Consider the following 22,555-nt stretch of genomic DNA (forward strand, 5'->3'; position numbering starts at 1 on the left):
CTCCTCTGCACTCTCTCCAGCACAGAATCACATCTTTCGACCAGATTCAACCAGAACTGTACAGAATTCAATTGTATAATACTTTTTGCTGCATTATTAAGATGAAATTCATTTTTTCTGGAGTGAGAAGCGATAATGACAGAAATTCAGCTGGCACTTCCAGGCAATATCACATTCGCATTCCTCTTGAAGAAGAGAAGTTTGTTCACTTTTTCTGCCAGCTACATGGCTGCCTTTGAAAACCTCAATATGCTGCTGGAATTTATATTGTCCGCATACATCTTTTGCCAAAGAAAGGTACTTCTTTAAAGCACTGTATGTCCTCAAGAAGCTAGAACCACATCCAATTTCCTGCCTCCTAATTGGCAAGGTTCCTTCAAATATATTTTTTTGCCTTAACATTTAACCTCTGCCATGTTACTGACTGATGAACCAGAAACCATAACAATCTTACACAAGTACAAAATGGAAAATTTGGAGCTGTGGCCATAAAACTGCGTCAAATCGTATAAACTGAACCAATAAACAAATAGCTATGATCTAAATGAGTTAGAGTTCCTTGGTCATGTCCATGTTTATAAATATGCAGTTTTAAAAAAAAATGCAATTATTAACCTCCAGTCTTTTTATTAGGAGAGAAGATGATGATCGAAACCGAAGGCCATCTCACAATATTCCAATGGAGAACATGGAGAACTGTGAACCAAGGTAAGTTGAGATTTTCTTATTTTGGAGGTAGGAGGCACTATATATCTTGCCAGGTGGAATATTCGTGTAGTTATTATTTAACTGTTTGAACTCTGTAAAGGATGTCAGACTTGTAATTCCCTTAGAGTTAATATTATAGTAATGATACATTAGCGTGTGTGCAATATTAATACGTTCAGCATATAGTGGGGTGTGAGACATGCATGAGTTTTTTTGACCTGCTATTTGCACTTTCCTTTAGTTCTTCATTATCTCTTATTTCCCTCATTGATGCACATTATTTAACTGTAGATGTAGTCTTTTTGTCCTGTAGGGCTTACCTTAATTGACTAGAGAAGATGGCAAGCTTCCATTGTATGTCTACTTCCAAGACAACTTTGGAAATGGTCAAGAATATGTCTTTCCCCACCACCCAGGATGAAAAATTGTGATAGTAGATAGGATGGAAATTCCCTATTTACTTTGGAAAAAATCATGATCTTAAAAGTAATGAGCATATTTCTAATATAAGTAGGAAAATCAGTGGTGAAAATTCAGAAATTATTCCAATAATAATAACATTTGGGAATTCAATTTAGGACACAACATGGAATGAAACAAACAGAAGCTAATCAGGATGAATCCCACTCTTCTGATGGGTTATTCATCAATTGTATCATGGTGGTAATCAATTCATTCTGTTATCCACAGTTCCCGTTGAATATGCTCCATATATTACACACAATAAGGAAATCTATCTATCTATATTTTAAAATAACACTGCATGTAAATATTTTTAATATCAGAAACAAAAACAGAAAATACTGAAAGCACGTAGCAGGTCAAGAGCATCAGTAGTCAGACAAAGAAAATCAGTGTTTCAGATTAAGGACTCTTTATCAGAATAGGAAAAATGAGAAAATAAGCATGTATTAAATTGTAGGGAAGGGTACTGGAGGGCAGAAGAAAGGGAATGTCAGTGATAGGATGCAGATCAAAGTTGTCAAGGTAATATGATATCTCACTTAGCACACTGGGTGCATTCCTAATAAGCTGTCATTGACTAAGTGAAAATGTGTTACATGGACACTTATCAGAAAGCTGTCTAGTTGCATATTGCAGGTTGGTAAACTTTGACAATTTTTTAAAATGTATTTCTTAGTTAAAAAAAATATATATTTCCCCTGGGCCCAGAGAGCTATAGAGGACTTCAAAAATCAGCAGCTGAAGACAGAAAGGGAGACATCTGAGGAGAATGAGAGAAAAAAGGGAGTGATTTCCTGAAATTGTTAAATTCAGAATTAAATCCTGATAGTTGCTATATATGCAGACAGAAAATGAGGTGCTGTTCCTCAAGCTTATGCTGGCCATCATTAGAACAATGTAGGAGGCTGTAGAGAGAGAGAGATCACGCTGAGAGTGGGATGGAGAATTAAACTGTCAGGCGATTGGGACCTCACAGTTGCCTTTGCAGACTGAATGGAGATAATCAGAGGTCATCCAATCTACATTTGGTTTCTTCAATGTGGAGAGGCCCACATTGTGAACACTGAACGTAACACACCAGATTGGAAGAAGTGCAAGTGAGTCTCTGCTTCAACCAAAGGACTTTTGGGGCCTGGATAATAGGTTGGGAAGAGCTGAAAGGGCAGGTTTTGTATCTTATGCTATTTCATGAGAAAGCATCAGGAAGAGGGCAGTGACTGGTGGAGATGGAAGAGTAGACCAGGGAGTCTCAGAGGAAATGGCCCCTTAAGAATGCTGAAAGAATATGCATTAAAGATGTGGAAGCATCTTCCATGTCTTCTGCACGCTCCCCCGGCCCCACGCAGCTTTTGGCATTGACTTTTTTTCTCTCCCCACTGATGTTTCCAGCATTTTATGTATTTTGTACCAATTTTAAAATAACAGTCACCTTGACCACTTTGTTCTGCATCATATCACTGTCATTTACTCTGTTCTTTCTGCCCCTCCCTCTCTCTGCAACTTAAAACATGCTTGTTTCTCACTTTGACCTGCTATGTGCATCCAGCATTTTATGTTTTTTGTTTTGGATTCCTATCACCTGCACTTTATTGCTCCAACTTTAAAACTGTGATTGTATTTTAGAACAGAAAGAACTTTGAAGCCAGAAACCCTGTGTACATATGACCCCAAATGGAGGGAATGATAGCATACCAGATAAGTTACTGGATTAGTAATAAGAAGGACTGGGCTAAGATCTGGAATCCAATGCTAATTTAAATTTAGTTATTTAAATAATCTTGTGTAATAGAAATCTAATAATAAAATACCATGAAACAAACATGTTGTTGTGAAAGGAATCCACTCTGCTTATCCAGTTATGTATTCGGTGATTCCAGGTCCATTGAGTATTGTAAAATGACCTAGCAAGTCACTGTTCTAAACTGATATATCTCCGTATCTAACAGCACTATGGATAAGCACCACTTAACTAAGAACTGTAGTGGTTGAAGAAGATGGTCATCTCTACCTTCTAACTGGCATTTCAAGATGGGCATTAAATGCTGATCTTACAATCAACATCCACATCCATGAGAAAAAAATAAATAAATGTGATATTCTTTTAGATTTCTATTTCAACACTGCCGTTAGTCCTATATAGAAAACATTTCAATGATCTGTTATAATTATGGATAATAGATAAATCACACTTGAATGCCATAGTCCTAATTTTATAATGTAATTAATTAATCTGTCATTGTTATACACATTATCACATAGCACAACATCCCATCTATTCATTCTCTGATGTTTGTGCAAATTCATCTTCTTCGATATTGAATTGGACATAATTAATCCATTTTGTGAGTAATGGTGGCATATTATAATCCCCACAATAAAATCCAAAACACTGAACAATAACATTGGATTTTATTCGATTTTGCCTGCAGTTTCGCAAGGAAATTATGCATTTTGCAGTTGAGACACTGGCAAGTTTCAGGACTGCTGCATGAATGCAGAAGCCCCAAACATACTCATCATGCCCTGTCAGCAATTTCTCACCTGTGTCCCAAGGCTAAGGAATCTGCTCTGTGAACCAGTGCCTGATCAGAGCTGGCAAAGTATCCATGTGTCCATTCATGGCTGCTAAATCAGAGAATAAACTCTTATTTTAAGTATTTTGTTTGATTTCATGTTTTTCTATTTGTATTAAAATGTTTTTGAAATGGTTTTAGTTCATTTCATTTTATTTAAAACAATTTAAAAATGTATTTATTTTTTAATAGTTTTTGAATGCTTTTGAATGTCCGAGACATTCAGAAGCGTTGAAACAAATGGCAGCTTTGACAGGCATAGGATAGGATTGGTGTTGGGATTTTGTCATCTTCAAAGATTTCCAGAGGAGATTCATGGGTAGGGTATGTTGTGGTATATTTTTCCAGTTTCTCAAGCACTTAATGTTTCTTTTCAATATTGAAAACCTCATGTTTCTAATTATAAGGGATCATAGACATATATACAATATTGTATGACTCTCCAGGCTATAATGGTGTAATATAAATAAGCCTGAATAAACTTGAAAGATTTAAAAATGTTTTAATGCACTGTTACTTTACTCAGTAGTACAATTGTTGGATTCTGCTGTAGTTAATGTAAACCTACTGTACTCCAAGTATATCCTCTGGAGGTGGGCTTTTAAGCCTGGAAATGACAGGCTTTTTAAACTGACAGCAAGGATTGTTTAAACGTCACACAGTTAACGTGAATGCAAGTAATCTACCACTGGGCACATGGCAGTTTTAATAAATGCAAATTTGTGGATCTCAAATAATATGGGTTAATTAGATTATAATGTTAATAAAATTCAACATTAGTTCAACATAGATTTTAAATACATCATTTTGTCTTATTTTACTGACATTGTTTTCAATGATTATGCTATACACAGTGCAAATCCAACTGCAGAAGAGGTGCACTTATGGGCTCAATCCTTTGACAAGCTACTGAAAACTCCTGCAGGCAGAAATACCTTCAGAGAATTCTTAAGAACTGAATACAGTGAAGAAAATATGCTCTTTTGGCTAGCATGTGAGGATCTCAAAAATGAAGCAAATAGAAGTGCTATTGAGGACAAAGCACGAATTATCTATGAAGACTTTATTTCAATACTTTCTCCTAAAGAGGTAAATTTATATATCTTCCATTCTATTTTAAAATCACAGAACAGCTATCTATTCAGTCTCTGTCTGTTCTGCCATTCATTGAAATCATGGCTCAAATGAGACCCAATTTAATAAACCCTCCTTTGTTCCTGATCACTTTAGTCAATAAAAAAAATTATCTTTAGAAATCCTTGAAAAAAATAGAGATAAAATTAGAAAGGAAATTGAGAAAGCAAAGAGAGTGTGTGAAAAAATATTATCAGGTAAAATCAAAGAAAATCCAAAGATGTTGCATAAAGAGCAGGATGATAATTAAAGGAAGATTTAGCACATGCTTGGGACCAAAAAGGTAACCTTCTGTGGAGGATGTATACAGGGCTCTTAATGAAAACTTTACAGCTGGCTCTGCAGAAGTGGTTATTGCTGATATTTCTAGTTGAGGAAATATTTTATGTATTGAATGGGATAAACAAAGCAAAAGAGCAAGTAATAAGGGGCTTGTCATCTTTGAAATAGGTGAACAATATTCCTCACTTAAAAGAAACAGACGTTTTCACTATCATTTTTAATCTTCCCTGTCCACATGTTTGGTACCAGACAATTGGGGAGACTGCCTATTTTGTACCATTGTTTAAAGTGGAAGGAGGGAAAAGTCAATTTATTACAAGCCAGTCGGTTTAACTTCACTGCTGCACAAATTACTGGAATCAATTCTGAGGGAGTGTATAAACTGTCATTTAGAAGGATCTAGATTAATCAAGGAGAGTTGGTGTAGATTTGTTAAGTGAAAGTTATGTCAAACTAATTTGAATTTTTTTTATGAGCTATCAAGGAAGATTACTGAGGGAATGCGTTAGATGTAGTCTACATGGATTATAGCAGGGCTTTTTGGCAAGGTGCAACATGGCAGACTGGTCAAAAAGTTGACTGGGTATGTATTCTACGGCAGAGTGGAAAATTGACTCTGTAGCAGGAAAGCAGAGAATAATAGTTGACAGGTGTTTTGGCCAGGAAGGTCATTGCCTATTGGTCCCTTGTTTTTTGTTTCATATTTATAATTTATACTTAAACGTAGGGGGCATTATAGAGTATTTTGCAGATCATACAAAAATTGACAGTGGATGACATGGAGAGTAGGCTTTCGACGTTAAGAACCAGTCAGTTGGGGAAGTGACAAATGGAATTTGGAAAGTTCAAAAGACAAGCCAATACACAATGTGAGACAGTATAGAGAAGTGCGGATGAATACTTAAAGGTACAGGATAGGTAGATAAGGTGGTTAAAAGGGCATGAGATGCTTTCCTTTATTAGTCACAGCACAGAATACAAGAGCATGGAGGTGATGCTAGAATTGTGTACAATGATTGTTAGGCCACAACTTAAATATTGTATACTGTTCTGGTTACATAAATAGAAAGATGTGATTGGATTAGAGGGGGGAGAGGAGATTTACAAAGGTATTGCCAGGCCTGGTAAATTCTACCTTTGATGAAAGATTGGATAAACTAGGATTAATAAATCATCTTTTAAGCTTCCAAATTACCTGGAATATCACCCTAGTTTATGTTGTGTCTTATAATTTGTATAACTGAGATGCGGTGTCCAGAACTGCTCCTGGTATTTGAGAAGAAAATTGCATTGTTGTTCCTGGCATGTGATGTATGCATGGGTATTTAGCCATCATTTGAGCTGTTAGATGCATTATTTATTTATGTTTCCTTGACTGGATTATTTTGGCAAATGCCCTCATCTCATAAGGGTATAAACCATTTACATACCACATTTTTAATAAACAAATTCAAAGGAATTTCATGGGCCAGATAGCTAGCCCGTGGTTTCATAGGGATTCTAGACTCAGCCCTGTACAGGGCAATTCCTACCATACAGAAAGGAAGGGCCAGATATACCAGATCTAACCCCTTAGCTTTATGCCATTGCTAGCTGAGTTATCTAGGGTGGTCTCATTCATTTGAATGTGATTGCTGATCTGGATCTCAAAGATAAATGAAGCTCTTTTTTTAAAAAAAAGTTTTCAGTAAATTGAATGATTTTATTATGTTTTTTTAATTCATTTTAAATTTAATTATTTATTTGTGCTTCAACTGCTTCTAAATGCCACTGGTCCTCATTAGCTGCCGTTAGTCCATCAAGAAAGCCTAGAGGTGGGGTCTCAGTTTCTGTCAGCTGAAGTCATGTCGTCAGTCGTGGGTCATCCCACCTTGCAAGATGTCTATTGCAGCGCAATGCTTTTAAGACATTGGAAGCTACAAAATATAAGTGTTTCAACAGGACTGACATAGAGTGAGGCCTATCTCAAGAAATGATATGGGCCAGTGAGACACTACTCTGATGAGATTTTTTTAATACCTCACTTTTTTCTATTTCACATACAGATTAAAACCCTCTTCTTACATACTTGATAAAATTATAACAGGATTTTGGCATGAAAGAAGCAGATGCTGTGAGCATACCATATGATTGTTTTGGTAAAATGTGAAGAACACAAGATGTCATTAATTTCTTGATGCTGGAAGTGAGCAAAAATACTTGTAGCTGCTCTTTTATAAAATATAATTGATTCAAAAATTCCAGATCAGTTATCATTCTCCTGAAATAATCCTGTCAAATCCCAGTTCCAACCTAAACTCTGCACAGCTTAATTATGGCACATACTATACACTTATCTCCTGGAATTTAGGAGCCTAAATAAAACTTTATTTATTACCTGTCAGTGCCGTGATATAATTTCATGTCTAATTAAACAGGGAGTGTTAGAGAAACATAGGACTGCAGATGCTGGAACATCTAGCTGAAAAACACTATGATGCTGGAGGAACTCAGCAGGCCAGGTAGCTGCCGTGGAGAAAAGCAGGTGGTCAACGTTTTGGGTCAGGCTCCTTCTTCAGGACTGAAGACAGGAAAAGGGGAAGCCCAATATACAGTATAGGAGGGAAAAGGAGAGCAAAGATAGGTGGACAAAAGAGGGTAGGATGGGTGGGCACAAGGTGCTGATAGGTAGATGCAGGTAAGAGACAGTGATAGGCAGGTGCGGGGGAGGAGGGGAGAGCAGATCCACTGGGGGATGGGTCAAAGCTAAGGAGGGAAAAAAGGGTAGAAAAAAAAGAGGCTAGGAAAGGGAAGAAGAACCATGGTTGGGGGGTGGGGTGGGGTGGGGGGGCGTGGAATTGAGGGGATTACTTAAAGTGGTTGAATTCAATGTTCCTGCCATTAGGCTGAAAGGGTTCCAAGACGGAAAATAAGGTGACGTTCCTCCAGTTTGCGCTTGGAATTCTCCTGGCAGTGGAGGAGGCAGAGGACTGACATATCTGTGATAGTGTGGGAGGGGGAGTTGAAGTGACTGGCAACGGTGAGATGCAGATCACAATTACAGACAGAGTGCAGTGTTCTGCAAAATGGTCACCTAGTCTGTGTTTGGTCTCGCCAATGTAGAGGAGGCCACACTTGGAGCACCAAATGCAGGAGATGATATTAAGGGAGGTGCAGGTAAATCTGTATCATCTGAAAGGACTGTTTGGGTCCCTGGATGAAGGTGGCGTGGGGGCAGGTGTTAAACTTATGGTGGGGACAGTGGAAAGTACTCTGGGTGGGGAGGGAGGATCGAACTAGGGAGTTGCAGAAAGCAGTCCCTGCAAAAGGCAAAAAGGGGTGGGGAGGGGAAGATATGCTTGGTGGTGGGGTCCATTGGAGATGGCAGAAGTGGCGGAGAATGATGTGTTGGATACGTAGGCTGGTAGAATGAAATGTGAGGACAAGGGGGGGAACCCTATCCCAGTTGGGTCTGGGAGGGGTGGGGGTGAGAGCAGAGGTGTGGGAAGTGGCAGAGATGCAGATCTGAGCTCTCTTGACCACAATGGGGGGGGGGGAGCTACAGTTAGTAAAGAAGTTGGACATCTCAGAGATCCTGGAGTGGAAAACCTCATCATGGGAGCAGATGCAGCAGAGGCAGAGAAATTGAGAAAAGAGGGATAGCATCCTTGCAAGAGACGGTGGGAGGAGCTGTGGGTGTCAGTGGGTTTGTAGAAGATGCCGATGGATAAGGAATCTCCTGAGATGGAGATGGAAGGATCAAGGAAGGAGAGTGAGGTGTCAGAGACGGTTCAAGTGAATTTGAGAGCAAGGTGAAAATCAGTGGCAAAATTTATGAAACTGTTGAGTTCTGCATGAGTGCAAGAGGTGGCACCAATGCAGTCATCGATATAGCGGAGAAAGAGTTGAGGAATGGGGCTGGAGTAGGCTTGGTACAGAGACTGTTCAACATAGCCAATAAAGAGGCAGACATAGCTGAGGTCCATGCGAGTGCCCATGGCTATGCCCTTGGTCTGTAGAAAGTGGGAGGAATCAAAAGTGAAGTTGTTTAGAATGAGGACACGTTCAGCCAGGCAGAGGAGAGTGTTAGTGGAAGGGGACTGGTTCTGTCTCTGTTCAAGAAAGAAGCGGAGGGTGGTGAAGCCATCATGATGGGGAATGGAGGTATATAGGGACTGGACGTCCATGGTGAAGATGAGGTTGTGCGTGCCAGAGAACTTAAAGCTATGGATGATTTGGACAGCATTCTATGTATCACGGATGTGGGTGGGAAGGGATTGGACCAGGGGGACAGGATTGTGTCCAGATACAAGGATCTGAGCTCAGTGGGGCAAGAGCATGCATAGATAATAGGTCTGCTGAGACAGTCCTTGTGAATTTTGGGGAGAAGATAGAAGTGGGCAGTCCTAGGTTGCGGGACTATCATGTTGGTAGCTGTGGGGGGTGGAGATGAAATCCCGAGGTGATGAGGTCAGTGATGGTGCGGGACATAATGTCCTGGTGGTCCTTGGTGGGGTCATGGTTCGGGGTAGGTAGGAGAGGAAGTGTCTAAGAGTTGGTGTCTGGCCTTGGACAGTGTTATATAGCTGGTGAGGATTTGGAAGTACAAATGAACCCTATGCATCAGCAGCAAATGTCACTACTCATGATGGAAGGAAGTTCATTGATGAAACGATTTATGACTGCTTGGTCTAGACCACAGCTCTGAGGAACACCTGCAGTTATGGCTTGGGTTGGGATGATTGACTGACTGACAACCACCACCAGCTCTTTTTGTGTGTATAACCCCCATTATTCACATAGTTTCTCTATGATGCCTGCTGCTTTCACTTTAACCAAGCTCCCTTGACACCTCACTCAGTAAATGCTGTCTTGGGCACTTTCACCTCTCCTCCAGTTTTGTGAATGAAGTCTGGAGCTATGTGCTCCTAGCACAACCCAACTGGGCACCTGTAAGTAGGCTATTGGTAAGTGTCATTTGATGACTACATGAAGAGCAAGAGGATAACTTGGGAGAGGATATGACCACTCAAAGATAAAAGAGGGAACATGTGCTTGGAGGTGAAGGATGTGAGAGAGGTCCTAAATGAGTACTTTGCATTATTATTCACCAAGGAGGAGGACAGTAAGTCCAGTGTGGAGCATGATAATATGCTAGGGCATTTTGAGGTAAAGAAAGAGGTGGTATTGGGTCTCTTGAAAAACATTGTGGATAAATTCCCAGGGCCTGATGTGAAATACCCCAGGTTACTGAGAGGCAAGAGATGAAACTGCTGTAGTCCTGACCAAGATTTTCATGTCCTCTAGCCACAGGCGAGATACCGGAGGACTGGTGAGTAGCTAATATTGTTCCTTTGTTCAAGAAGGGAAATAGGGATAATCCTGGAAATTATACACTGGTGAGTCTCACGTCAGTAGTAGGGAAGCTATTGGAGAGGATTTTCAGGGATAGGATTTATGAATGTTTTGAAAAAGCATGGCCTAATTAGAGACGGTCAGCATAACTTCGTGCAGGGCAAGTCATGTCTCACTAACTTGATTGAGTTTTGAGAGGTGACAAAGGTAATCGATGAAGGTAGAGCAGTGGATTTTCTCTACATGGATTTTACCAAGGTACTCAACAAGGTCCTTCATAGTAGGCTCATCCAGAAGACTAAGATGGATGAGATCCACAGTGACTTGGCCATTTGGATTCAGAATTGGATTGCTCATAGAAGACAGAAGGGTCTTTTTCTGGCTGGAGGTCCATGACTAGTGGTGTTTTTCAGTGATCCATACTGGGACTTCTGTTTGTGATACATATAACTGACTTGAATGAAAAGGTGGATGTGTGGGTTAGTAAGTTTGCAGATGACACAAAGATTGGTGGCATAGTGGATAGTGTACAAGGTTACCAAAGGATCCAATGGGATATAGATCAGTTGCAGATATGGGCAGAGAAATGGCTGATGACTTTAATTCAGACAAGTGTGAGGCTTTGCACTTTGAGAGGTCAAATGTTAAGGGAAAGTACAGTTAATTACAGGACCCTTAACAGCATCGATGTACAGAGGGATCTTGGGGTCCAAGTCCATAGCTCCCTGAAAGTGGCTGCACAAGTTGATAGGGTGGTCAAGAAGGTATATGGCATGCTTGCCTTTATTACTCAAGGCATTAGGTTCAAGTGTTGCAGCTTTATAAAACTCTGGTTAGGCAGCAAGTAGAGTATTGGGTACTGTTTAGAATCTATGTAAACCTGTACTGCACTTTTGCACTTCTCAGTGACAAGGGTTCATTCCCTGGCTTGAACATGAGAAATATGATTGGCCATGAAGTTACTGTTAATGGTGATGTATATTTCTCTGCTATTTCTGACCCATAGTCTTTACTGCAGTGACAATTCCATCAAGACTAACACGGACAAAAGCATCTGCCACAGATAGCCTAGCATGGACAAGGTCAAGTAGGATCATCCATTTGTCTGGTCGCAGACCTAGTTTGCCAGCTGTACTTCGGGACACAGAAGCATACAGCACAGAAATGAGCCCTTATGGCTCATTTTGTCCATGCCCACCCTGCTGCCCTTCTACACTAATCCCACATCTGCATTGGGGCTAGATCCCCACTCCTTTTCTATCCAAGTACCCATCCAAATGCCTTTTAAATATTGAAATGTTATCTGTCTCCAATATCTTCTCTGGCAGGTCGTTCCAAATATTCACCATCCTCCACGTGAAAAACTTGCCACTCAGATCTCCTTTAAATCTTTCCTCTAGTCTTCTGGTACCTCACTCAAGGCTAATGAAGATGCAAAAATCTCCATCAGACCACCAGCAATCTCTTCCCTTGCCATCGTTGGCATCCTGGATAGATTTTGTCACACCTTGTGAATTTATCCACCCTAACATGCTCCAAGATTTCTAGCACTTCCTCCTTCCTTACACATACTCTAGAATATTAGCATACCTCACTCTCCGGTCTTCATCTCATTCTCCCTGACGAATACCAAAGAGAACTATTCATTTAGAAACTCATTCACAGCTCCTGGTTCCAAAAATCCCTAGACAGAATAGAGGTGGAGTTCCCTTGGTCCTCATCTCTCACCCTACCAACCTCCACATCGTGCTGCATATCCACCAACTGCAATGTGATCCCACTAGCAGTCACATCTCCCCCACCTAGCTTTCCACAGGGACCAATCTCTCCATGACTCACTGGTTCATCCATCCCTGTCACCAGGCATTTTCACCTACACTTCCTCCCTCACCATCATCTAGGGATGTAAACAGTCAGTAAGAAATTTACTGTGTTTAAGAAATTAAATGGTTATCATATATTCGTTGATTTATACAGATGTATTTTTCTTTTACATCCAGGTTAGCCTTGATTCACGAGTGCGTGAAGTCATCAACACGAAGATGGCTGAACCGTCAAATCAGATATTTGATGATGCACAACTGCAAATTTATACCTTAATGCATAGAGACTCGTATCCACGGTTCCTGAACTCTTCTATATACAAGTCTCTGCTTCAACGGTCATCCAGCACATCTTCAGAATCCTAAATATTCAACTACACATTACAGAAAAAGTTCATTTTTAAAAAATAAACAGGTACAAGGTCATCATCAAGAGAAAGAAAATATGAAACTCAGGTTTATTTTACTACTGATTTCCTGTTGCCTAAAAAATGCAAGACGCACTAAAGAACTGCAAGACTCTAGTGATGGCTTAAATAATATTGATTTTGGTCTTTTTTTATTATTTACAAGCATTAGTGAATAAACCCTAGTGGAAAAGGACAGTTTTGTATTCATCTTAGAGTCAGATATCATCTACACAATCATTATATCTGAAAACATTGCACCATTATAGTAATTTCAGAACAGCTTTAAGCTTATTTACATGAGAAAGAAAAGTGGTTTTATTTGAAAGGGATATAATCTCAGCCTTTATATTGGAACATAACTATTAAAAATACAAAAGAGAATATTTAAAATTGTAAGTAGCTCATACCTACCGTTGTGAAACATCATTGTTGCTGCTAATGATTCCATCAATTGCTAATCAAGGATCATCCCATCCCAAATTTATATGGTCAAAAACTGTTATTTTACCTCATTTTGTATCCACAAACATTTAACTCAAAATTTCCTTTGGTACAATGGTTACAAAATAATTTCTGAAGATTGCAGACAGTATGATAGCCAGGTAAGTGTGAGATCTTGTCAATAGGGAACCAAGGTGTTCTTGAGGGCTACATTGTCAAATGGACTCCAGAGCTAGTGTACAAGATACGTTAAATTTCACCCCTTTGGTTATCTTCATGGTTGACAATTTATTGTGCTGCATCTCCTAATTAGGCTGTATTGGCAACTTCAAAGAAGAAACTACTGATAAGTTAGCTAGCTGTCTTTTACAGCTGAAGATAGTTTATATTTGTGCAATTTTCTTCTTGGACACAGGTAGTCAACAAAAGGGCTTTAAATTTATGAAGGCTTACCTACAAGATGAAAAAAATAATTAGAAATCAGAAATTTCCTCACTATAATTTTTGAAATTGATTGAAAATGTTTTACAAGCACAGTTAAGAAAATTTGTTAAAATTTAAATAAATAACATTGCTAATCTGATGCACCTTGTCTTTTATTTAGGAATATGTTAACAGGGAAGTTGGGAAATAAATTGGATAGCTTGCCAAAAAAGTGAGAAATTGTGATACATTATTAACTCATGCCACCTTCATGAGTAGCATTATTGCTGTTTACAGCAGCTGCTGTTGATCACCATTTACCAATTTTACAAATGGCAAGCAGTACCAGTAAAGATAAATCACCACTATTAGTCAAGCTCTTCCTCTTAAAAGCAAGTGCAAACATTTTGGGAGATACACTGACCTGGAAGGCATTCAATAATAGTGCAACAATGGAGAGATTGGCACCACAGATTTTGAACACTGCACTGGGAACCCTTGTGCAGAAGGTGGATAAGAGAACATATGCCCCATTTCCACAGTAATTTACAGGTTGTCAGATTCCACATGTGGTGAATCACCAAGCCAAGAACCATGGAGATGTCCAGTCCAAAACTGCAAGAATGTGTAGATTATCCAGACAGAGCAGGTGGTGACAACCCCTGGCAATAACTGCCACAGATAAGCCCAAGGACTTGGATGCAGTGCCATGAAAAGGTAAAAGATCAAAATAAGTGAATGCATTTTAATGTCATATTTCATCAACTCCACCCCTGCTCAATGTACCATATGCCCATCACTGACCTAACAAAATTAGGGCTTGTATGTAGTCCTATCTCTGCCACATGGCCACACAATCATTGCTGTGTCACAACAACTTGTACAGTGCTAACTATTCAGCTGTGATAGGCAAATCACCTAACTTGTGCTCAACAATACCACAGGCAAAACTGCACATAATCACAGATAGCAGTAACTGGCTTTTATGGCTGCATCACCTTGGTATTGGTATATTATTGTTACTTGTACTGAGGTACAGTGAAAATCTTGTCTTGCATACAGTTCATGCAAATCAATTCATTGCACAGTGCATTGAGGTAGTACAGGGTAAAAAAAAACAGTAACAGAATACAGAGTAAAGTTTCACAGCTACAGGAAAGTGCATTGCAGGTAGACAACAAGGTGCAAGGTCAAGAGTCCATCTCATCATATAAGGGAACCATTCAACAGTCTTATCACCATGGGATCAAAGCTGACCTTAAGCCTGGTGGTATGTGCCCTCAGGCTCCTGTATCTTCTGCCTGATTGAAGAGACTGGCCCAGGTGGGTGGCATCTTTAATTACGTTGGCTACTTCACCAAGTCGGCAAGAGGTATAGACAGAGTCCATGGAGGGGAGGCTGGTTTCTGTGATGCGCTGGGCTGTGTCTACAACTCTCTGCAGTTTCTTGCAGTCCTGGGCAGAGCAGTTGCCATACCAAGCCATGATGCATCCAGATAGGATGCTTTCTATGGTGCATTGATAGAAGTTGGTGTCAAAGGGGACGTGCCAAATTTCTTTAGCCTTCTGAGGAAGTAGAGGCACTGGTGAGCTTTCTTGGCTGCAGCTGGACCAGGACAGGCTATTGTGATATTCACTCCTAGGAACTTGTAGCTCTCAACCCTCTCAACCTCAGCACCATTGATGTAGACAGGTGCATGTACACCACCCCCATTCCTGAATGGAATGACCAGCTCTTTAGTTTTGCTGGCATTGAGGGAAAGGTTGTTGTCATGACACCATATCACTAAGCTCTCTCTCTCCTTCCTGTACTCCAACTAATCATTATTTGAGATACAGCCTACTATGGTGGTATCATCTGCAAACTTGTAGATGGACTTAGAGCAGAATCTGGCCACATAGTCATGTGTATATAGGGAGTAGAGGGCTAAAGACACAGCCTTGTGGGGCACCAGTACTGAGAATAATTGTGCTGGAGGTGTTGCTGGTTATCCTCACAGATTGTGGTCTGTTGGTCAGAAAGTCAAGGATCCAGTTGCAGAGGGAGGTGTTGAGTCCCAGGTCTGGGAGTTTGATGAGTTTGCTTGGAATTATAGTATTGAAGGCAGAGCTGTAGTCAATAAACAATAGTCTAACGTTGTTGTCTTTACTGTCCAGATGTTCCAGAGATGAGTGTAGGGCCAGGGAGATGGCGCCCACTGTAGACCTGTTTCGGCAGTAGGCGAATTGCAGTGGGTTGAGGTTGTCTGGGAGGCTGGGGTTAATGCGCGCCTTGGCCAGCCTCTCGAAGCACTTCACGATGGTGGATGTCAGAGCCACTGGTCGGTAGTCATTAAGGCATATTACTTTGTTTTTCTTAGGTACCGGGATGATAGTGGTCTTCTTAAAACAGGTGGGAACCTCAGATTGAAGCAAGGAGAGGTTAAATATGTCTGCAAATACCCCTGCCAGCTGATCAGCACAAGATCCGAGCACATGGCCAGGGACCTCATCCGGGCCAGATGTTTTCCTTGGGTTCACTCTCCGGAAGACTGATCTTACATCCTCGACGGTGACCATGGGTACAGTTGCATTGGAGGCTATCATGGTGGGTGGTGACAATCCACTCCCCTTCTGTTCAAAACATGCAGAGAATGCATTAAGCTCATCAGGAAGGGATGTGCTGTTGTTAACTATGCTGCCCAACTTAGTTTTGTAGTCCATTATAGCATGTAAACCCTGCCACAACTGACAGTTGGTCTGGGTCTCTATTTTGAATCGGTATTGTCTCTCAGCATTCCTGATAGCTTTCTGCAGGTCGTATCTCAATTTCTTGTAAAGTTCAGGGTCACCTGATTTGAATGCAGGAGTTCTAGACTTCAGTAAGGAGTGGATCTCCTGGTTCATCCATGGTTTCCGGTTTGGGAATACCTGTATTGTTCTTCCTTTGGTACACAGTCCTCAACACACTTGCTGATAAAGTCTGTGATGGTGGTGACATACTCAAGGCTGGCAGCTGAGTCTTTGAACATGGACCAGTCCACTGACTCAGTCACATGGAAGCTCATCTATTTCCTCAGACCAGCACTATACGACTCTCCATACTCGATCCTCCCATTTCAGTTTGTGTTTGTATGCGGGGAGGAGGAGCACAGCCTGGTGGTCAGATTTACCAAAGTGAGGGTGAGGCATGGTTCGGAAGGCATCTTTGACAGTTGTATAGCAATGGTCAAGTGTGTTAGGGCCCCTGGTGGGACAGGAGGTGTGCTGGTAGTGCTTTGGTAACACACTCGAGGTTAGCGTGATTGAAGTCACCTGCAATAATGAAGACAGCCTCAGGGTGTTCTGTCTCAAGGTTGTTGACCAGAGTATAGTTCATTGAGTGCAGGCTTTATGTGTCTGGGGTGGGATGTAGACTGCCATCAGGATAGCTAAAGTGAACTCCCATGGCAGGTAGTATGGTCAACACTACACCATTAGATATTCCAGGCTGGGTGAGCAGGAGCTTGCCAGGACTGGCATGTCCAAGACCATGAGTTATTAAGAAGCAGACCCCTCTGCTTCTAACTTTGCACAAGGACTCTGTACGGTCCATTCAGTAGATTGAGAAGCCCTCAGGTTGAGTGGCACAGTCAGATGAAGCAGGTGTAAACCAGGTTTCGGTGAGACATGGCACACAGCAGTCCCTCAGTTTTCTTTGCTTGGTCAGTATTGCCCTTTGTTTGTTCTCAATGGCCTGGACATTAGTTAGTAGTATGCTGGGTAAGCGGGTCTTGTATCCATGCTGTTTCAGCCTCACCTGCAGCCCAGCCCTCTTACCACACTTCCAAGGTAAGTGGCTGCTTAAGGACAGACCTGGGGTGGATTCCCTGGACTGGAAGGCAAGTGAGTTCTTCTGGCCAGACTGAATCTTTGATCTTATACCCTTTATGCTCACAAACACTGGAGCAGCCACTGTTAACTACATGGCTAGCATCAGGGCTGAAACCATGGATGATGGCATCTTCATAAATAATGCTCCTTCACACACCCTACTTTTCCATCATAAAATCTCACATGATTTGCAAGCTATAGATGATGCAAATGTGCAACTCAGAGTTTATGGTTGTATGAGGAAACATTTTATCCCCCCATTATAGCCAAGGTCAGCTGGTGATGGAGGAACAAGGAAATAGAGATGAGGAATACAGACAGGACTCCCAGTTTAACATTCTCTGCCCCCAGCTCAGACACTAATGCTGCATGGGTATTGCAGATTGTCAGATTCTACATTAATGAGTCACCAAGCCAAGAATTATGGAGAAGTCCAGTCAAAACTTGTGCAGGAATTTGTGTAAATCATCAAATGAACTTTTACCTTAAACAGAAACAATTTCTCTGACTACAGAAGAACATTTCCAGCAGTTACTATTTTTATAAGTGCAGAGCTTGAAGCTGGAAATGAATCAAACTGCATGTATACCAGTGGACCCTATGCTTCATCTTTCTATGATGCCAAGTCTGTGAGATTTGCAAGCTCAGATTCCTGCCATAATGACTGAAAATACCAATTTTGAAAGGAAATACATGGTGTGCCTGCAGCCATTTTGTCTTCCAACAGACTACTAGTTCATGCTGATGCCACACCAGGGTAGCAGCAGAAATTTGCTGCATTCTTGCAAAATGACAGTATTCATAATCTCTTCACTGTCACTTTGCCAGTGCCCTTGGTGTGTCAGACAACCAGCCTCTTATTCCAGAAAAGCTCAAACCTTACCCAAACCATGGGAAATACATTGCACACTGGTTCAACTAATTTTAATTGACATAAAAAGTCAAGCATTTTATTGCACGTTTTCCTCACCAAAACAGAAAAAAAAAATCAAAATTTATATCTGATGCATTGAACATTATTCTAGCCATTGTAATTTCATTAATTTAGCAATGCTAAAGTCACCTGATGAGAACAAAAGTTATTCTTATTTTCAGAAGGTGCTATTTAAACATTTAGTGTTATTTTCTACATGTTTGCAGCATTCTAAGACCACCTTTTGTATTTTCTTGAAGGTTAGGTTTTTTTTATGCTTTGCCACACTTCCCAGCTCTTGCCTTGTACCTCTGCAACCCATTTGTCCCTAGAGAATCAATCCAATTCCCTTCTGAGTGTTACATCTGAACCTACAACCAGTAACCTTTCAGGCAAGAAATTCCAGTCATTTTAAACCTAGGCCCTTCACTTCTCACCCTTTCACTAATGGGAAGAGTCCCTCTACATCTACATTGGAGAACCACAGGTCAAAACAATTTTTTTTAGGGCAAGCCTCATTTGATCACATTTAGATATACAGTGTGCCTTATTCCTTCCCACAAGTATCTGATGTTGTCACAGCCTACTCCTTTAAAGGTGAGCTTTCCAAGGACTGCTAGCAGTCAGGGTAGTTTTCTTGCTACCTAAAATATTAAAAATATTACAGGCTCCATTTAATCATTGGCAATCCTGATACCTTCATCCACTTGCTGTCAAATCAGCATGGGTTGCACAACGAGCCTCTTCTAATTATTACTGAAAAAGAAAAAACACTCAGCTTGTCCAAACCCAAAAAACTTTCACAGAGACACACAGGTTTCTGGTCTAGCATCTTCTTGTGAAATGCACCCTTCATACATCACCTCTCAATTTTCCTACCAAAAGTATTTCACATTCATGTATTTAGTATTAAAATTTCATTTGTCAGATGCCTACCATTCCACTAGCCTGTCTATATCCTGTAGACTAATCTTCTTCACTGTTTAGCACACTCCCAAGTTCAGTGTCATCTGAAAATTTTGAAATTGTACACTGAACATTCAAATCTATAATAAAGATCACGAAAAGCAGTGGTCTGAGTACCAACTCCTGCATACATCACTGTGACTTCATTCAGCCCTTTATAACACTATGGCTGGCTTAATGAGTGGAAAACAGCTTTATAACCATGTCTAAACTATTTTGTTACAAGGGCTACTTTCTCAAAATTTCTTTATCATTTGCTCAATCCTATACCCACTATCTGACCACCCAAATATTTACTCAACTCCAATGTTGGCTGATATTAGTTCATCTTCGATATTGCCTCCTCTCTTTCAAAGGATCTTTACAGAAAACTCTTCACCCATTTGTAACACTGCCAATCTCCATCTATCTCACCTCATTTAATACTGAGATCTTTACCCATGCAAATTACCACTGGACTTGAGCTAAGCAACCACACACTATTGGATATGCTCCCTTAAATCAAGCCTCTCTAAACTTGAGATCATCAAGAATGCTACTCCCATCTCACAACAAGCTCAAAACCTGTCACACGTTTATTATCTTCAATTGATGTGTCCTTAAGCAAAAACAGATAACAATTTCAAAATTTTCATTTTCAAATCTGTCTACAACCTCTCCTTCCCCCATGTTTAATCTCTTATTCCCCATAAGCAAGATCACCATGCTCCTCATATCTGGGCCTTTTGATAATGCTTGATATATATTTTTTTTAAATCAAATCACCATTGCTTCTTTTATTCACATCTCTAAACTACTCATCTGTTTACTTGCCCAATGAGTGTCTTTTACCCTGCATTACCATCTCTTTTGTCATTACATTTTTCTATTATAGATCATTTCCTCTACTTGTCCCATTTTCAAAGCACCTCAAGTCTTATTTAATTGTTTCAAACCCTGGTGGAAGGTCCGTTACCTAAAACACTAATTTCTCTACTCACCAATGCCACGAGCCTCCAATATTTCTAGCTTTTTATTCCATTCTACTGATTGTTTTAAAAGGGGCTGTATAGAGTCTTACGTTACAAAGATGGTGTCTGGATGTTTGGAATTCTTAAAATTAATTGATTTTGAGCAAGAGTAAATGGCAACACCCAAGATTTAAGTGTTGATGAGGCTCTACAGGGCACTAGTGAGGCCTCATTTGGAATATTGTGCACAGTTTTGGGCCCCACATCTTAGGAAGGATGTGCTGACGTTGGAGAGGGTTCAGAGGAGATTTACGAGGATGATTCCAGGAATGAAAGGGCTTACGTATGAGGAGCGTTTGTTGGCTCTTGGACTGTACTCACTGGAGTACAGAAGAATGAGAGGGGACCTCATAGCGACATTTAAAATATTGATAGGAAAGGACAGAGTAGATGTGGCTAGGCTGTTTCCCTTGGTGGGTGAGTCCAGGACCAGAGGGCACAATCTTAGAATTAGAGGGTACAGTTTCAAAACAAAGATGAGGAAAAATTTCTTTAGCCAGAGGGTGGTGAATTTGTGGAACTCCTTGCCACGTACAGCAGTGGAGGCCAGATCAGTGGGGGCGTTCAAGGAGGAGATAGATAGATATCTAAATAGTCAGGATATCAAGGGATATGGGGATAAGGCCGGAAATTGGGATTAGAATAGATTTTATTTTTCTTTCCCCCATTCCCCATTTCTATTTTCCCTTTCCTTGGAGCAGACTCGATGGGCCGAATGGCCTGCTTCTGCTCCCTTGTCTTGTGATCTTGTGATTTAGTCAAGTGGAAATTATATACATCAATTAGTCATTATTTTATAATGCCATGTATCTTTTGGCACCAACTTAGAGAAGTTAGATAAAAATTCAAATATTTGATCATGTTGCTTTCAATATGGGAAGTTCATGTTCATCACAATAGTGTATTCATAGAGATATCAATGGCGAGCTAACTATAACTGTATTTATATACCACCTGGTGTATTTTGACTTTTTTTTAAATAAATGCAAAGTTTTTTTTAAGAAAGGTCTGGTTGTACTCTTTGAAATACTCACAATAACAATTCTGACTACACTTTCAAACCACATACTACAATTAAAATAAAGTCCTGCATGTAAGTTGCACGTCTACAAGATACTAATCCCCTTTAGGATACTTCAATTTTAGAAAAACATCTTTTTCAAAAACCTCCAACATCTTTTCACAAATTCTACAATCTATGATAGAACTGCTCACTTTGCAAACAGACACAATGGGAAATCTTCATGTTCACAAAGTTTAAACAGTTTGCAAGGCTTGAAAACTTACCCTTACTTGCAATCTATGGACACTTGCAGAGTAGGCAGATACTGTAGGCCTTCAATTTCGAAGCATCTGGGGTGAAGGTGGAGTCCAACAGTGTGAAAGTGGGCCAGTGTGGTCGACACAAGTAAGACACTGATGTTGTGGTCTGCATTTTGGGAAGACTTCCTGATATACACAATTTTAAGCTGTTCTTTCAGAGATTACACCCCACCCCTTTTTGGCCCTTTCAAAACAGTTCTAAGCTCAAATTACTCATTTTATAACATAAATGTATGATTCTACTGCTATCCCTCAACAAAACATTGACTTTGACTTTACATTCATTAAGGTACGTGGCTCAAACTTTGAAAATGACATGCTATGATCTGAACCAGAGCTTGGCAATTCAGCATCTCCTATCGCATGGCCAGACTGATTAATACAGGTGGGCAAATCATCCTTGATTTGAGCAACATGCTCTTGGCCCAAATGGGCAAGAATTACTGTGGTGTTTCATCAATTCAACATTGGACACAATGTTTATATTCTTGTGTATTTCAAGTCCTTTAGGTCAGATAGACCAATTTTGTCATCTAGTTTTTTTTCTGGACATAACCTCTGTAGATCAGCAGTGCAAGTTGCTAATAAATTCCAGATAACCACATGTGCAAAATCCATGTAGATGCCTATTACTCTATCACTGCCACAGGCACTGAAATCATCCTGGAGCAGAGCACCTTCTATTTAGCATCACCTCTGTCAAGAACCTTAGTAATTTGGGTGCTGGTGAAGAATTTGTTGCCTTTCAAGTTTAACACACAAATACTCTTGAATGATCATATGCTTGCATCCTTGTATAGATTTTTTTCCTTTCCCAGGATTATTCAAACTTTTATCCCTAAAGTTGGGTTGGAAACTTGATTTGCAATCACCATCTACACTAAATGTTTGGCCTTAC

At 40.2% G+C, this 22,555-nt stretch overlaps 1 protein-coding gene across 2 annotated transcripts in view; it reads left to right on the forward strand.

Annotated features, from left to right (window-relative positions):
* LOC127578913 (regulator of G-protein signaling 20-like) overlaps positions 1 to 13,753 on the forward strand; it is an 87,580-nt gene extending 73,827 nt beyond the window's left edge. For both annotated transcript variants that reach the window (XM_052031472.1, XM_052031473.1), the window contains 3 exons: positions 634 to 708; positions 4,601 to 4,835; positions 12,497 to 13,753. In XM_052031472.1, the coding sequence (XP_051887432.1) occupies positions 634 to 708; positions 4,601 to 4,835; positions 12,497 to 12,685 (499 nt within the window). In that variant the 3' untranslated portion in view covers positions 12,686 to 13,753. The remainder of the gene's footprint in view (positions 1 to 633; positions 709 to 4,600; positions 4,836 to 12,496) is intronic.
* The last annotated feature ends 8,802 nt before the right edge of the window (positions 13,754 to 22,555 follow it).

This window comes from Pristis pectinata, chromosome 16 (genome assembly GCF_009764475.1).
Source record: "Pristis pectinata isolate sPriPec2 chromosome 16, sPriPec2.1.pri, whole genome shotgun sequence".
Lineage (NCBI taxonomy): Eukaryota > Metazoa > Chordata > Chondrichthyes > Rhinopristiformes > Pristidae > Pristis > Pristis pectinata.